This window comes from Cynocephalus volans, chromosome X (assembly GCF_027409185.1).
Source record: "Cynocephalus volans isolate mCynVol1 chromosome X, mCynVol1.pri, whole genome shotgun sequence".
In the NCBI taxonomy this organism is placed as follows: domain Eukaryota; kingdom Metazoa; phylum Chordata; class Mammalia; order Dermoptera; family Cynocephalidae; genus Cynocephalus; species Cynocephalus volans.
This window is the reverse complement of record NC_084478.1, coordinates 120,241,356-120,260,105: the sequence shown is the minus strand read 5'-3', so window position 1 is coordinate 120,260,105 and position 18,750 is coordinate 120,241,356. Positions and strand designations below refer to the sequence as shown.

Sequence of the window (18,750 nt, the reverse complement as noted above, 5' to 3'; positions counted from 1 at the left end):
ACCTTTGGCTAATTTGTATTCTGCCTTGTGCCTAGCAGTTCAGCAGGAGGCTTTTTAAAAAAAACCAACGCATTTAAATATACATAGGAAGTCGTTGTACTGGTGCTTGTTGGTAAGGCTGCTGTGTTCTTTCTTATCTTCCCAGGGAGTTTGGTCTCTTTGTTTAGCTTCTGTTTCATTTGTTTACAAAGTTATAGGCTTTGAAGTAGGCAGTTATATAGAACTACCTAAAGAGAAGAGGAAAGTCAGAAGGCTGCTTTATAGGTAAGCAATTATCCTCTTTTACCTACCTTATTACTTCAGTTTCTCAGCCAGTGTCATTTTGGATTTTGATTTTCTCTTACAGGCCCTGCAGTATCTTGCTTACTGGTATCCTAATTTTCCATGGAAATTTTGTTCTGTTTTTCCTACATTAGAAGCCAAATCAATTTACTTTCTGAACATTGAACTATCATAGTGTTGCCTGATGTGTTGGTGGGGCATTTTTTTAAAATAAATTTTTGATAATGATAATTTAATGGTACATATCACATTTTTTTTTATTTGTTACATGATAAAAGAACTTTTCATATCTAATTTCCTTAATGTAGGTCTCCTGTTCTTAGGTGACTGCCCTGTATAGATATGACATTGTTATTGTAAGATTTGTACAGGTAAGACTATGACATATTCAATGTTGTCTGGGACAGTAGTGAGGTAAATAGCTGTGCTGTAAGACTGTTTAAATTGTTGCAGCTGAAAAAAATAGCACTTTAAAAATAGCAATAACAAACCACACATCAGACATAATTTGTGATTATTAATAACTTCCTCAAGATTTTTCAGGTGTTGTAAATAAGGTTGTTCAAATCGCATTTAGAATAAGAGGAGTGAGCTATTTTTGGCATGGGCTTAAAAAAGGAAATATCAGTGTGACTGGTAACTGATACTTTTGTCAAGTTTGGTTTCTACCTGATTGCTTTGGTTTTCTTTTTATTTCATTACTTTGCACTTTAGAGTTCTCAATATGAAACTTTTTAAGAGTGACTTCTCTAACCTTTGGGTTCTGAGCAGTGTGTTGCCCCTGAAATTGGTTGAGTTACTTCATATTCTTCTAAGAGTTTACCACCTGTCAAAGCTGAAGAGATCTGTCCCTTTCACCTTCTGCTTCCTAAGCCTTTTATTTTTATTTTTATTTTTTTTGCTGGCAGTAGTCTTCTATTATTTGTGGTAGGTTTTTCCACATTTAATATGTGAAACCTACCACAGAGTTTGACCCTTAAAGTGACTTCTGGTTAAAAGGTTTTAAGACTTCCACTTCTTCCATGAAGAAGAAACTGATACAAGACTTGTTCCTTCCACTTCATAACTCCCATAAATAACTAGAAACTGGACAAAATACATGAAACAACAGTTTTCAGGCATTGGGCAACAGGCAGCATAGGACTATGATTTCTGAGAGAAAGGGAACAAATGAAGTGAGCTCCACATTCACCCTGGCATTTTGTCTGCAGGCAGTTTCTAGACAGCAGCATTGTGAGAGGGAACCCAAGCAGAACCTGCAATCTTGCTGAATTGATGAGGAAGAGATAGGATGTCACGGAGGCCTAGGTGGCAGGAATTTGTGGAGCAGAGTACTAGATGGGGGGGTGGGGGGGACTATTCAGAGAAATAGCTCCAGAGACCTGCATAGATATTCCCTTTATTTTCAGTTGAATGTGAGCCTATGTGTGTGTCAAGGGAAATACCATGAGGCTGGGCAAAAAACAACTGCTCAGGAGCTATAAGAAGAAAACTTATGAGAGCCCATACAGGGCTGAGAGACATTGGAGTTCCCGCAGCAAGAGGTGTGAGACTTTGTAGAGACCCCAGAATGGTCATACCTTAGTAGTAGGGCTAAAGTAGCACTAGAGTAAAGACTTCTCTAATCCCAAACTAACAAAACTTAAAACCACATCTTGAAAAATAGTTATCCACAAATAATTTAACTGCATGACAAAACAAACTTCAACATTCTTTAAAGGAAGACAGCAAAATCCAAACACTCAACAATATAATGATTATAATATCTGGCACCCAGAAAGTTACTAAATATTACAATAAGCATTAAAATGTGACCCATAAACAGGAGAAAGTCAAATAGAAACAATCAGAAGTGATGGTTATAGAATTAGCAGACAAGGACTTTAAAACAGCTGTGAAAATATGTTGAAGAACTAAAAGGAAAACATGAATAAGTAAAGAAATGGAAGACATATAAAGAACCAAATGGAACTTCTGGAGCTGAAAAGTACACTATATGAAATGAAAAATTCACTGGTTGAGATAAATAGCAAATTAGACACTGCAGAAGAAAAGATCAATGAATTTGAATACATAAAAATAGAAATTATCCAATCTGAAACACAATGGAAAAAACTGAAGGAAAAAAGCCTCACTGAACTGTGAGATAATATCAAGCAGGCTAACATACATGTAATTAGAATCCCATAAGAAAAGAAGATAGAGGAATAGGCAGAAAAGATAATTGAAGAAATAATGGTTAGAAGTTTTACAAATATGATGAAAACTATAAACCCATAGATCCAAGAAGCTAATTAACCTCTAACAGGAAAACCACAAAGAAAACCACACTAAGACAATTATAATCAAATTGTTGAAAACCAGTGGTAGAGCATTTTAAAAGCTGCCAGAGGAAAAAAAAAAAGTCATGTTACATACAGAGGAACAAAGATAAGAACCATACACTTCTCATCAGAAACAATGGCAGTCAGGAGACATTGAAATGACATCTTTAAAGTGCTGAAAGAAAAAAAATAAACCACCAACCTCAAATTCTACATCCATTGAATAAAAATGAAGGCAAAAAGAAATGAAAGAAATATATTTTTTTCAGACAAACAAAAACTAAACAGATTGTCACCATCAGACCTGAACTATGAGAAATATTAAAAGAAGCTCTTCAGGTTGAAGGAAAATTTTGCCAGATGGAAACTTGGATTTCTACAAAGTAATGAAAAGTGCCAGATAAATGTGGCAAGTGTGGGGTAAATATAAAACACTTTTTTCCCTCATTTAAAAATTTATTTTATAATTGAGTAATTGTTTAAAGCAAAATTAATAATCTGTCATAGGATTTATAAGGTATGTAGAAGTAAAAGGTTGACAATAGCCCTAAGGGATGGGATGCATGAAATGGAAGTATACCATTAAGATCCTTACGTTATACAAAGGTACTTTTAAAAGTTCATGAATAAATAGAACAGAAAGATAAGAACTTTCCATGAACTTTTTGAAGTACCCTTGTATGTGTAGTGATATAATATTACTTGAATGTAGATTGCAGTAAGTTAAAGATGCATCTTTTGCAACCTAGAGCAACCACTAAAAAAGGCATAACTAATAAGCTAATAGTGGTGATAAAATGAAATACTAAAATATACTCATTTAGTCTCAAAGAGGACAAAGAGAAAAAGAGAAGCAGAGAACAGATAGGAAATATAGAAAACAAATATCAAATGTAAAGTTGGTGGACTTAAACCCAACCATATTAGTAGTTACATTTAATAGAAGTGATGTAACCACTCCAATTAAAAGACTGCATAAAAATGCAAGATCCAACTATATACTGTATATAAGAAACCCACTTTATGGATAAAGACACAGATAAGTTACAAGTAAAAAGATGGAAAAAGATATATAATACAAGTGCCAATCATAAGAAAGCTGGAATGACTATATTAATAAGCAGTATTACCAGGAATCAGGAGGGCTATTTCATAATGATAAAGTGGTCAATTCATCAAGAAGACAACAATCTTAAATATGTATGTGCCTAACAGAGCCTCAAAATATGAGGGGGGAAAAGAAACAGATACATCTAAAAGGATAAATAGACAAAACCACAATTAGAGCTGCATATTTCAACAATTTAACTCAGTAATTGATAGAACAAGTAGAAAAAAAAATCAGTGAAGAGATAGAAAACCTCACCAATGCTACCAGTCAACTGGACCTAATTGACATTTGTAAAACACTGGACCTAACACTACCAGAATGCACTCTTCAAATTTACAAGGTACATTCACTAACATAAACCATATTCTGGGCCATAAAACAAGACTTCAGTATATTTAGAAGGACTGAAATCATATAAAGTATGTTCTCTGACTGAAATAGAATTAAGTTAGAAATCAATAACAAAAAGATACCTGGAAAACTCCCAAATATTAGGAAATTATATAATATACCTCTAAGTGAATCATGGGCCAAAGAAGAATCATAAGGGAAATTACAAAATATTTTTAAGTGAATGATAATGAAAACACAGTATATTAAAATTTGTGAGATGCAACTAACACAATGCTTAGAGGGAAATTCATAGCTTTAGAAGAAGGAAGATCTAAAATAAACTTCCACCTTACGAAGCTAGAAAAAGAACAGCAAATTAAATCGTTAAGTAAGAGAATTAATAGAAGGGTAGAAATAAGTATTATAGAAAACAATAGAGAAATCTCAATAAAAACAAAAGCCAGCTCTTTGAAAAGATTAATAAAGTTGATAAACCTATAGCTAGACTAATAACATAAAAACAAGAGGAAAGACACAAAATAATATAAATCACCAATATTAGGAATGAAAGAATAGACATCACTATAGATTCTACAGATATTAAAAGGATAAGGGAATATTCTGAATGACTTTATGCCAATAAGTTCTACAACTTAGATGAAATGAAAAAATTCCTTGGAAGACAAAATTTACCAAAATTGACTCGAAAAGAACTAGAAAATTCTAACAGCCTTGTGTCTATTAAAGAAATTAAACTTGTAATTAAAAGCCATCCCACAATTAAAACTCAGGCCCCCAATGAATTTAGTGGTGAATTCTATCAAATATTTAAAGAACAAATAAACCAAACTCATAGAAAATAGAGGATTGAATTCTTCCCAGCTCATTCTGTGATCCTGGAGAAATTGGAACCCTTGCACATCCTTTGTGGGAAAGTAAAATGGTACAGCAGATATGGAAAAAAGCATGGAGATTTCTCAAAAAATTAAAAATAAAACTACCATATGATCCAGCAATCCCACCTTTGGGTATATATACAAAATAATTGAAATCAGGATCTTGAAGGGATAACTCCAATCCTGTGTGTTGCAGCATTATTCACAATAGCAAAGATATGGAAACAACCCAAGTGTCCATTGACAGAGGAATCGATAAAGAAAATGTGGTATATACATACAATGAAATATTATTCAGCCTCAAAAAAGAAGGAAATCCTGCTGTTTGCAACAATAGGGATGAACCTGGAGGACATTATGCTAAGTGAAATAAGCCAGTGATAGAGGAAAATTACTGCATGATTTCACTTATATGAGATATCTGTAATAGTGAAACTAATGGAAGCAGAGAATACAATAGTGGTTACCAGGGGCATTGCGGGTGGGGAATGGGGACTTGTTCAGTGGGTATAAAGTTTCAGTTATGCTGAAGAAATAAGTTCTAAAGATCTACTATACAACACACAAATATTACTCAGCTATAAGGACTAAACAATATGAATGAATATCAAAACATTATGTTGAATGAAAGAAGACTGACCCAAAAGACTGTATATTGGATGGTTCTATTTATATGAAATTCTGAAAAAAGCAAGACCATAGTGACAGAAAACAAATTCATGTTTGCCAGAGTCCAGGACTGTGGCGAGGGGATTGATTGCCAGTCAGGAGAACTCTAGAGTGATAGAAACGTTCTGTACCTTGATTGTGGTTTAACTTATATGTATGTGTATGTTTGTCAGAATTTATTGAATTTTACACTTAAAATGGGTGCTGTTACCATGTATAAATTATATTCTAATAAAGCTGATTTTTTAAAAAGAAGCACTTTGTAGGTAAGGATGTTAATTCCATCTCAAAAATCCTTGACCTCTTGGATATTTCATCATAAAGGTTTTTGAGATGTTGAACTGTTTTCTGAAAGGTAAAGGGAGAGGCAGATGAAAATAGCAAAGACAACATAAGCAGTCGTGATACAAAATATGGTCTCAGTTGACTACTTTGTCCCTAGATCCCACTTCTCTTCCCCCTAAAATGAGAAGGACTTGCTGAATTCCTGCTGTAAAGCTGAGTACTTCCAGCTCCTTTGTCCCATGGAAGCAAGTAATCCAATACAAGGATCTTAAAATCAAAACAGTTACCTTTCTAAACCCAGAAAACATGTGAAAAACAAATATATCACAGTTTTATTGCAGGTTTTACTTATTAGGCTGGCACATTATCTCAGGTCTCTTTGGAATGGGAAACAAGATAAAAATCTAGAATGAAGAATCTAGATAGCTTTCCAGCTCTTTTTACATTAGTATTTTAATCAATCAGCATATTTATTTCCCATCTACTCTACTTCTGGTAATTGAGTTGGGCTCTGTGGGAAAGACAAGATGGTAGAAGACATGTCATTACCTGGGGAGGTAAGATACAGGTAGAAAACCAAAACAAACAAAACCCTTGGTTTTTGTCTTGTTTAAAGTCTTATGAATTCCCTGACCAACCAGCATATATAGATAAATGGAAGTACCAAAACAAAGTTTCATAAAAGTTTTTAATGGAATGAAAAAATAAGAGTCAATTGTATCAATCAATATTCATTGCAAAACTTCTGGACCTAGTTCTCCTGGTTTTCTGAATTTTGCTTACATTGAGTTTAAGAATCTTAACACTTCAGTAGGTCTTTTTTGCCGTGTTTTATATTAAAGTAATTAATTGTTTTTATAGGAAAGGCTGAGTCTCAGACTGTAAAGATCTTTGAACACATGGTTTCAGAATAGGAATTCCAAATGGAAATTATTTCCTTTTTGAAATCTATAGCAATTGAAAAAGATGAAGTCAAACTTTCTCTATTTCCAGATGACATGATACTATATATAGAAAAACCTAAAGACGCTATCAAAAAACTCCTAGAACAGGTTAATAACTTCAGTAATGTTGCAGGATACAAAATAAATGCCCCCAAATCAGTTGCATTTATGTACTCAGATAATGAACTAACAGAAAGAGAAATAAAGTAAGCCCATTTACAATTGTCACAAAAAAATAAGATACCTAGTGATCAATTTAACCAAGGAGGTGAAAGACCTCTACAATGAGAACTACAAACTACTTCTGAAAGAAATTAAGACAAAAAGATGAAAATGTATTCCATGCTCTCGGATTGGAAGAATTAACACTGTGAAAATGTCTATACTACCCAAAGCAATCTACAGATTCAATGCAATCCCCATCAAAATACCAATGACATTCTTCACAGAAATGGAAAAAAACTACCTTACCTTTCATATGGAACAACAAAAGACCCCAAATAGCCAAAGAAATCCTGAGCAAAAAAAAAATAAAGCTGGAGGCATAACACTACCTGACTTCAAATTATACTACAAAGCTGTTGTAACCAAAACAGCATTGTACTGATATAAAAATAAACATTCAGACCAGTGGACTAGAATTGAGAACCCAGAAATCACCCCTCAGGCTTATAGCCATTTGATATTGGACAAAGGCAACAAAAATTGACGTTGGGGAAAAGACTGCCTCTTCAATAAGTGGCGCTGGGAAAACTGGATATCCATATGCAGAAGAATGAAACTAGGTATGCATCTCTCACCATACACTAAAATCAACTCAAAATGGATTAAAGACTTAAGTATAAGACCTGAAACTGTAAAATTACTAGGGGAAAATATAGGTGAAACACTTCAGCAACTAGGTCTGGGCACAGGCTTTATGAACTTGAGCCCAAAAGCACAAGCAGCAAAAGGAAAAATAAACAAATGGGACTATATCAAACTAAAAAGCTTCTGCACAGCAAAGGAAAAAACCTACAGAGTGAAACAACCTACAGAGTGGGAGAAAATTTTTGCTAACTATGCATTTGACAAGGGTTTAATATCCATAATATACAAGGAACTCAAATTATTATACAGTAAAAATAAAAAAAAATTTTTTTAAATGGGCAAAGGAGCTGAATAGACATTTTTCAAAGGAAGACATACAGATGGCCAACAGGTACAAGAAAAAATGCTCAACATCACTAGTCATCAGGGAATTGCAAATTAAAACTACATTGAGATACCACCTCACCCCAGTTAGACTGGCTATAATCAAAAATAACAAATAACAATGAATAACAAATGCTGGTGAGGATGTGGAGAGAAGGGAACACTCCTACACTGTTGGTGGGACTGTGAATCAGTACAACCACTGTGGAAAACAGTATGGAGGTTTCTCTAACAGCTACAGATAGATCTTCCATACGATCCAGCAATCCCACTTCTGCGTATATAGCCAGAGGAATGGAAATCATCATGTCGAAGGGATACCTGGACTCCCATGTTCATTGCAGCTCTGTTTACAATAGCCAAGACATTAAACCAACCTAATTGTCCATCGATGGATGATTGGATAAGGAAAATGTGGTATATATTCACCATGGAATACTACTCTGCCATAAAAAAGAATGAAATACTTCAATTTGCAACAATATAGTTAAGCCTGGAGAAATTTATGTTGAGTGAAATAAGCAAAGTACAGGGGGATAAATGCCACATGTACTCACTCATGTGGGAGCTAAGAGAGAGAGAAGGAAGGAAAGAAAGACCACAGTAGTGTATTGGACTTGCAGAGGGAGAGAACATTTCTTGGGCTACAAAGTGGAGTGGGGGGAAAAAAGGAGGGGGAGGGAGGTTGGGGTAATTGGGTGGGAGACACAGGTACAAATGCAATTTCCGGTAATGGATATTCTGCCAGTATGAATCTGTCCCCCACATCATGGACATGAGGGGTGACAATCAGCTTTGTATCTCATGAATATTCATAACCAATTAAAAAATCTGTAGCAAATTGTCACTTAAAATTTCTGTTACATTTTCAGTTAATAAAGGTTTATGGAATGTTCCTGTTATCAGAAAAAAACAAAAACAAAACCCAGTGATTTCATCCTTAAAATGTTACCATATATTAAATTCAATACCCACATCAGTGTAAACCAAGAAAAGAAAATATGTGCAAATATAGTATTTTTTTCCAATCCAGGTAATCTTTCTCATCTAATTTAGGACTCTAAAAAACTAAATAAGACAGACAATCTCAGCGTATCAAGTTTGAGACTGAATTTTTTTACAGTTTGCTGAAAATTGTTAATTTGCTCTTGCTAAGGGAAAGAAATGGTTCTTTCAGTTCAAAAATTGGCAGAATCGAGCTAATCCCTTGAAGTATGCTTGTGATTTGGCTGGTTCAGTGGTGATTACCCTTGATTTACAAAAAAAAAAAAAAAAAAAATCTTTTTCAACCTTCCAATCATCTGTTAGACTCTATCTAGTCTACTTCCCTTCCTCAGACATATGCCAGTTAAATTAGAATTATAAAAGTGAGGAAAAAAAGAAAATATAATGGTGCTATGATAGAATTTCTGGGAACACCAGGCAAAGAAAAGTATTGAAAGACTGGTAATTCCTGATTCCAGAAATTTCAGATATTTGTGGTCTCCTGTACTATCAAAGCTGTCTATCTAAGCAGTGTCTCTTTATTTTCTTGAGCCCCATGGGATACAGGCTATTTACAAATGTTCGAGGGAGGAGTGTGGTATAAGGCTACAGTGGTGACTTAGTATGTTTTCTTTATCTGCAGTAAAATATTAGTGTGGATGAGAAAGTGTACCTTCTCCCCCCTGCCTCCCCCCAAGATCAGCGCTGCCTCCCATTCCTCTCCTTTCTTATGCATTTGAACCTCAAATTATCTGGAAGACTTAAGCTTCATTCATTCCATAATATGAATTACTTAATCAGATAATCAGCTCAATACCTAGGTGAGTGGTTGTTAACCATAGGTAAATGGAAATTTAGATTTGGAGGAAATTTGTAGATAACAGATAGAAGACCTGGATTTGATGAAGGCTGGCTAGACAACAGGAAAAAATGAAAGGAGGAGGTTGAAAAGGGGTCAGAAAGGGAGTTGGGAAGCTATCAAAAATAAAATGGTAGGCTTTGATGTGGGCTTTTAATGGGAATAGTATGGAAGCTTATAAATTGTGGCTAGTGTTTCTAGGCTGATTCAGCATTTTCAGTTTGTCCTGATTTCTTCTAAGCTAATCTCTTCTCCTGAGAGGAATAGGGGGAAGAGATTTGTGTTTGTGCTCAGCTGTGCAGTATGTGTAGTATTCATAGGATTTACCTATTCTCTGTTCTTTTAGAAGACACCTAGGTTTGCTACTCACGATTTCTTTTGTGTGTACTGGAATATATTATATAAGTCAGTAGTGAGAAAATTTAGAGAACGTGCCAGGTTCTAACACTAACCAGTTTGGTAGTCTGCACTTAGTCTCCCTGGATCTTTTTGTTTTTCACCTGTAGAATGAAAAGGAAATGGATCATTTTTAAAGGCTCTTTCAGCTAATGACATTGTTATATAAACTTTAAACTATGCACTGAAGTTTTTGTTAGGGATTTGTTATGGACTGAATTGTGTCCCCCTCCCCCAATTCATATGGTCAAGCCCTAACCTCCAATGTGAGTGCATTTGGAGACAGGGCCTATAAGGAAGTAATTAAGGTGAAATGAAGTCATAAAGATGGGACCCTGATTTGATAGGATTACTGTCCTTATGAAAAAATTCAATGGAGAGCTCACTCTCTTTCTCTTCCTGTGCACACTTAGAGGAACAGTCATGTGAGAACAAAGTGGTTGTGCACAAGCCAGGAAAAGAGCCCTCACCAAACCCTGCCATAACCTTGATCTTGGACTTTCTAACTTCCAGACCTGTGAGAAAATAAATATCTGTTGTTTAAGCCACCCAGTCTATGGTATTTTGTTATGGTAGTCTGAGCTGACTAATACAAGAGTTAACATAGTAGGTATGTTTTTATGAATTGAATCTGTAACTTAAATAGTTTATAAATGAAATACATAGCTTCTTTTTGTTGAAATAGGAAGTGAAAGGTTTTAGCCTCATGGTGAGAAGAAGACACCACCATTTCAGCTTCTAGATTCTGGGGAATTATAGTATTGAGTTTAGTTGGATGATATGAGTAATATAGTTGGATTTTTGAGGTAAGTTGTCGAGAAACTTGAATACAGTTGAGAAGCAATCGTTATTTGATGGCAGAAGAAAAGAACCAAGCTACAGGGCTTATTCTCTTTACCTGTATCTATCTCCAATATAAATAACCTTTTTGAGTACTCCTGTTATAGTAAATTATTATTATATTGGTAGGAATTGATATTATTTTGTTAATGTTGCCACCTATAAATCTCATTCTAAAGAATCTAATTGTAAAGAAGAGCAAATTGCGAGTGAGGGCTCACAATAGTCTAAGGCCATTTTTTAACCTCTGTTTTGCTTTATCATGGCAGGATATAGGATTTAAGGTAAAATAGTAAGTAAATACACCTGTTTCATCATGTCTTCCTATTGTACCCCATTCTGACAAACATATTTCTGTTCTGGTTTACATCAATAGAACAGTCTCAAAAGAGGGGTGCAGGAAGTGGCATAGCACTTGGACTGGGAAGTGTCCTGTTCAGATTTACATTGCTTTTTGTACTTTTGCTGATTCCATGCAACTACATTTCCCTGAGAGCCATTGTACACATGACAGTATTGGCTGCCAATGGGCAGGGAGGATTCACCTAGATTAGGTGGTTACTTCCTGTTCCTGTCTACAGACTTGGAAAAATGGAGAGTTTACTTTCCTCCAAAGGTTTTTCAGAACATAGTGGTACAAAATGTTAAGAAGTAAGAAAATTCCTTAAAAAGTGATGTCTGGTTACCCTTAGATAAACATTTCCATTAATATTTCATCTCATTTTGAGTCCCTTTCTAGTTTGTAGTATTTTTTTCAATGATGTAGGTGGCCTCAAACCATATGGCAAAAGCATTTTCCAAAAACATTCAATTTTTATCTTACTATGAACTATTTTCCTTATTTCCTTGTAATTGAGCAGCTTCTCTCAAAAGGCTCAAAACCTTTTTTCTACTTTGATCTGGCTCTGATTATGTAGATGTCTTATATCTTTTTGGTAACTCATATGTGTTTTAATAGCACATTTAAAAATGAAATTGAGTATTTCTTCCCCCTGTGTGTTGGGTAAAGAAAAATTTTTGTTACTATTTTTTGTTAGTTTTTATTTTTAGTTTTATTTATTTTATTTTATTTTATCAGTATACAATGTAGTTGATTTTCATGTCCCTTTACCAATTCCTCCCTCCCCCCTCCATCTCCCCGTTCCCACCCATCAATATCATATCTGTTCACTTGTCTTAACAAGTACAAGGAATTGTGATTGTTGTGTCTTCTTCCCCGCCCCCCCATTTGTTTGTGTATTTATTTATTTATTTTTAGCTCCCACAAATAAGTAAGAACATGTGGTATTTCTCTTTCTGTGCCTGACTTATTTCACTTAATATGATTTTTTCCAAGTCCATCCATGTTGCTGCTAATGGCAGTATTTCATTCTTTTTTATAGCAGAGTAGAATTCCATTGTGTAGATATACCACAGTTTCTGTATCCACTCATCTGATGGTGGACATTTGGGCTGGTTCCAACTCTTGGCTATTGTAAATAGTGCTGTAGAAAACACTGCAGTACAATTATCCCTTCGACATGATGATTTCCCTTCCTCTGGGTATATTCCCAGCAGTGGAATAGCTGGGTCATATGGTAGATCTATCTATAATTGAGGAACCTCCATACCATTTTCCATAAAGGCTGCACCATTTTGCAGTCCCACCAGCAATGTATGAGAGTTCCTTTTTCTCCACAACCTCGTCAGCATTTATCAGTCTCAGTTTTTTGGATATTAGCCATCTTAATTGGAGTGAGATGGTATCTCAAAGAGGTTTTGATTTGCAGTTCCAGAATGCTGAGTGATGTTGAGCATTTTTTCACGTGTCTGTTGGCCTTTTGTATATCTTCCTTTGAGAAATGCCTGTTCAGCTCTTTTGCCCATTTTTTAATTGGGTTATTTGGTTTTTTTGCTGTAAAGTTGTTTGAGTTCCTTGTATATTCTGGATATTAATCCTTTGTCAGCTGTATATTTTTTGTTACTATTTTTAGGTAGCATGTGTTGAATGTTGCTGTAGTCATTGCCCTGTACAAAGTAGTTATTACACACAAGATACAATCTCTTGTGCTGAATGATGTTTATTCTGTTTCAGTCTACTTTAAAATGATTAACTCCCAGGTTCTTTTCCTCATTAAATGTTGCTTTTAGGTATTTTGGTGGTTTTTAATTCCACATACGTGTTCTTTATAAAAGGCACTGGCATTTGTAAATGAGAAATTAGAGTCACAGATTTTTAAGAAATAGTTTTATCTACTAAAATTCTGATTTCTACCATCTTTAGACAACTGTCCTAAACACAGTGGGGTTATCAAGTAGCACTCCATCCCATCTCTGACACAGATACTTACCCACAATCCCAACCCCCCCAAAGTAGATGTTGCCTGGGGCAGGTAAGGAACAGAGAGAATATAGATGATTCTGCATCTGTTCTACCTCATATGAGGGCTTTTGAGAACACATATTCAACGGTGCCTAATATTCAAAGAATGTTAAATCAGGAAGAGACCATATAAAGTTATCAAGACTGTCAGACTACTTCCTGTTCCCTGAATGTGCTGTGCACTTTTATATCTCCATGCCCTTGCTTATTGTGGTGTACCTTTGCTCCTCAGGCTGCTTTGCAAAGTGCAGCTTATCCTCTAGCACCCTGAGCCCCGAATTAATCATTCCCTCATCGGTGATAGCATAGTGTTAATGAGACTATATATAATTTCCCCCACCATGTGTTTGAATGCCTTCCAAAATATTTCATAGTATAGTGTTTAGTTTGGGCTCTTTTTCTGTTCTTTAAATTTTGAATGTTTACTTGAGCAGATAGGATTATATTACAGTAAGAATGATGTATATATATATATATATATATATATATTTTACTGGGATAAATAAGAAAATTGAAGGTAAAGCCCTTATAAATGACTTTCATTACTAGTGTTTTTGCTAGGAAATTAATTCACTCATATTTTTAGTTTTCTCACTCAAATAGCTGAGTAAGAGAATATACAATGCCGTTCTGCATTATTGAGAGGCCATCATGGTCTTTTCAAGATATGATGTCACATATATTACAGTGTGATTCAGTTCATTCTGAAGCTGCTAAAGGACTTGTCTTACATGCAGATACTTTGTATAGCCGTTGTTATGGGATAAGATTGGTATCTTCCTGTCCATAAAAATGGTTGCTGGCATTGACTCTACCAAGTTAGAAAGTGAAAAATGAAGAGGTGAAATTCGTCTTTAAAATTAATGTGTGAATTTTAGGATACTAGTTATTATTTGTATAAGTTATGAAAGAATTGGGAGATAGTAATCACATCTAATGTTTGTCTTCATCATCAGCTGTTAGTCATGAGCAATTAGAGAAAATTTTCCAAATGGAGCATTAGAATCTTGTCTCAAGTTATCAGATGTTTAGTACATATGATGCAGAAAGCTGAAAACCTGGCCTTTACTTTTTTTTTTTTTTTTTGCTTATTTTAGTACGGTTAGTGCCGGCCATCCAGCACTTGAATGCTAACGTTGCCAGTAAATTGGCCTTATCCTTTAGTCATCTTTTTCATTGCCACTAGGCAGCTGGCTCTTGAAAGAAGGTAACTCTTAGTGTTGCTCCCTGGTTTACATACATTAGTTGTTTGGGAACCTGTCTGCCATTGTGGCTATTTGTCAGAATTCAGCATAATTTAAATGTTTGAAGGGGGTGATTGAAGTGCTTGAATGGGATATTTTTTCATCAAACTGCTAATGACTGACTAGAGTATTTTATTTTATTATTTGTTTAATTCTTTTTTTTAAACATTTCCAATATGTCTGCATAGAAAGTATTTTAAAGAAAGAATGTTCTCCAACTCACCAGAGCATTATAAGAAATATGACATATGGTATGTCCCCCTAAAATTTACATTTTTAGAAAGCAGAAATATATTGTAGTAATATCAGTATTACCATGAATACTCACTCATATTAACACAGACCATTCCCAACTGTAGGATATTTCTCTTTTTACAAAATGTCCTAAAATGTATAAATTAATTTATTTCATAAAAACTGACATATAAAGTTGCTTCTCATTGGAACATGATTGCTTTTAGACTTAACCATTAGTTGAGGCTGCTGCAGAATCCAAACATCTACTGTATTAAACTACATTTAAAGCCACATTATTCTTGATGCCGTTTTATTATAATTGATTCTTTGCTCTTGGATGCTTAAGAGATTGTATTTATAGGCAATTACTTTTATCTAAATATTAAAATAAATTTTCTTGTTTCAGAGTATTTGTTAATGTTTGCTATTACCCTTTACCTCTTTGAACCCTACTCATTTTTTCTTGTCCAAGCTAAAGATTATCAAGCTTGATAAAATTTTCATCTATCTCAGTAGCTTAACTTATGGAATTTTGGACATGGTTTATAGTACTTATTTCCTCTTGCCTTGTATTAGTTAGCTGTGAACATGCCTGCCTCCTATACTGGCTCCTAAAAACACAACTGTTTGTATCCCTTGTAGCCCCTTTCACAGTACATAGCCCCTATATTTTCAGGAAGTATTTATTGAAATCGTTGATTTTTTTCCCCTGATTTTCTAAAATACACTTATGAATCAATCAGTAACTTGAGGTTTAAATGAGGAATTGGACAGTCATCCCTGATGGTTAAGGCTCTATAGTCAGGCTTGCCCAGGTTTGAGTACCTACTTCATTATGTATTAACTGTTGGAACTACCTCATCTGTAAATAGGATTGTTAGTATCAGCCTCCTAGAGTTGTTGATGAGGATTAACATAAATAATTTGCTTAAAACATTTATTTTGGTGCCTAACATATAGCACACCCTCAATACAGTGTAGTACAATTTTTGCCAAATGCAGTCCCATTGGGCTAGACTGTGAGCCCCTTGAGGGCCTGTCTTTTGTTCTTTATATCTCAGACACCTAACCTAGTATATAGTAAATACTCAATAAATACTTGCTTGAATTGAATTGATTGATTTACCCTATTTTTATCTTCCATTACAGCCCACTGTTTGTAACATGGAAGATTGGTCGAGACAAAAGATTGCGTGGATGCATAGGTACTTTTTCTGCCATGAATTTGCATTCAGGACTCAGGGAGTACACACTTACCAGGTGAAGACCAATTTTTGTTACCTCTGCTTCTACATTAAAAAAAAAAAGCGTATGAAACTTGGACCTCATACTTTAATTTCTTTTCTTTTACCAAATTGTCAACAGTCTTGACTCCTTTCATGTCAGGTTTTTCCTTCTCTTTGACCATTTACCTTATCTCTGGTAAAATGTTATTAATATATATTATCATAATATAAAATACTGTGATTACATGTATTCTGCCATAGATGTTTTGAAGCATTTTTTAATTCCAATGGCCAGTTTATTTTGTGTAACTTGGAAATTAATGACCAAATGTCCATGGGTTACCAAAATATATTATTTCTATAATAATAGTTGTTTCTTCCCTATTAGGTTTTTAAAAATAGTTGATGTCACTTTCATCTTAAACATTTTGTTACACTTTTATGTACTTTTGAAATTGAAGGGAGAACCTAGGAAGAAAGTGATGCCACAGCCTGCCAACATAATCATTCACATTCACACTTCACTCAGTATTAATTGTAGCTTGCTTATTTTGTTTCATCTAACACAAGGACAAAGTAATGAATGCCTCATTACAGTTGTTAAGACTTTGTTCTTAATTTCTGAACTCACAAAAAGCTATCTAGCACACCATCTGATTTTTTTGTTCAAGTTCAGATTTCTAGCAAATTGTTTGCCAAAATTATTTCAAAAGAAGAAAATTCTTTAAATAATAAGCTATTAGTAAAGGAATTTCCTGTTTTTGTTCATATTTTAGGGTGATTATCTGATACAGTTTGTATAGTTGTAATATGCACAGGGTCTGTCCAACAAGAAACTGGTCCCTGCTGAGTATGGGTACTTGGGGCAAGTTGCTTAACCTCTATATGCAAAAGTAGTAATTACAATATTTTGTTCTATATACTTAATGGGGTGTTAGGAGGATGTTAAGGGAATGAAGTAATAATCAATCACTACTTTGCTTTAGGATTAATGTTGTGGAACATTCATTATGTTACTGTAGAATTGCATAAATGTAGGTTCATAGCACCCGTTAATAAAATGATGTAACTGAGTTTGGTATTCTCATGTTTGAAGATACCCAGTAGCTCACAGCTGCAGGGTATTCTCAGCTTACAGTGAAGCCCAGAAAGAAATGGCTTAGAGGGTCACATTCATTTTTAGCTTTTCACAGGTATTAGAACTTGGGTGTTTGGATTTGATTAAATAACATACAGGCTGAAAGGGGGGTCAAAACACATAGTCTGGAAATAAGTACAATTTGTCAAAGATAGTATAAATGCTAGTCTAGTCACGTTAGGTTTTTTTTCTGACATAAAGTACAATGGGCTCATTTTGGGACTTCAGCAAATTCTGTTGGTGACTACATTTTTGGGACAAGTGCATATGAAATTACATGTTTAATAACTAATCAAAGGCAATTTATTGTACATTTCCCAATATAAGTTGTTATGAGGAACACTGGCTCTTTAGCATTTCCTGAAAAAAAGAATTATGTGGCTCACTGCAGGACTTCTCAGAACCTTTTATGTTAGTAGTGTTATGAATCTCTAAGAAAGAGGTATAGAATGCAGCGTTTTCCAGGCTTCGACTTATTTGACTACAGAACCCTTTTATCTCCCCATCCCAATGTCTTATGCCATTAGTATACCAAGGAGTACGTTTTTGGAAATACAAGTCTGTTATAAAATTTGATTTTTACTTTGTACTTGGGTAGTAGGAGTTGATATCTAGTATATAAACCCTTTGTGCTTTCTAGTGAAATTGTGGCAGAAATCTCATTATCAAATATTATATGCTTTAGAAATCTTCAGTAGTAGTGACTTAGTAGTGACTGTGGTAGCAACTTGGTTTTGTTTAAAGAAAATAAATTCTTTTGCCTGCATTGATAAGAAGGGATGAGAATATCTAACTTTTCTGGACTTGTGGATTTATCTCAGAGGGTAATTACCAGAAGAATTGCAGTATATTTTTCTGGCAATAATGTGATTCTGAATGAATTATTCAAATAGTTGAATTTGGAAATTGCTTACATTTGTATATCTTGTCACCGTCATTGTAGTCTGTGGCTCTTCCTGTTTACTTTTCAACATTTTTTCTCATGTTTCTATACAACTTCCTCAAATTGTATAGAGCACATTAAAGAGGGGTGTGTGTAGGTGCGTATATGTGTATGTATGTGTGTTTATGTGTGTATACTCACATTTACTTCTCATTTTGCTCGGTTTAATTTCTTTTGTTTGACACAGTATTAAGAATCAAGTTATTTGGAAGAGATAATCAAAAGAAAACAAGTTTTACAAAATACAGATAATCTTTTTTCCTGGATTCATTGTAGAGTCAAAAACTAAAGGAGTCATTTTTTAAAATTACAGTATAATGTTTTTCAGTCCAATAGTGTGCTTGTCATTTCTACATGTTATGTTGTTGTTTTATTATTATTATTAATAGCTACCATTTATTAGGAATTTACTACATATCACACATTGCTGAGGAGCTTTATATGCCTAGTCCTCACATGCCTTAGGTATTACTATCCACATTT

The 18,750-nt window shown here is 34.4% G+C and overlaps 2 protein-coding genes across 3 annotated transcripts in view; one reads left to right on the top strand and one right to left on the bottom strand.

Annotated features, from left to right (window-relative positions):
• The window catches only part of AMMECR1 (AMMECR nuclear protein 1), a 112,683-nt gene that overhangs the window by 35,982 nt on the left and 57,951 nt on the right, over positions 1-18,750 (top strand). Inside the window, exon 2 of one of the 2 annotated variants that reach the window (XM_063083365.1) lies at positions 16,110-16,220. The exons of the other annotated variant lie outside the window; for it this stretch is intronic. Within the exon in view, the coding sequence (XP_062939435.1) occupies positions 16,110-16,220 (111 nt within the window). The remainder of the gene's footprint in view (positions 1-16,109; positions 16,221-18,750) is intronic. 2 annotated transcript variants of the gene reach the window in all.
• TMEM164 (transmembrane protein 164) overlaps positions 154-18,750 on the bottom strand; it is a 247,134-nt gene continuing 228,537 nt past the window's right edge. The window contains exon 8 of the mRNA XM_063083371.1: positions 154-227. The gene's annotated coding sequence lies outside the window, so the exon portion shown is untranslated. The remainder of the gene's footprint in view (positions 228-18,750) is intronic.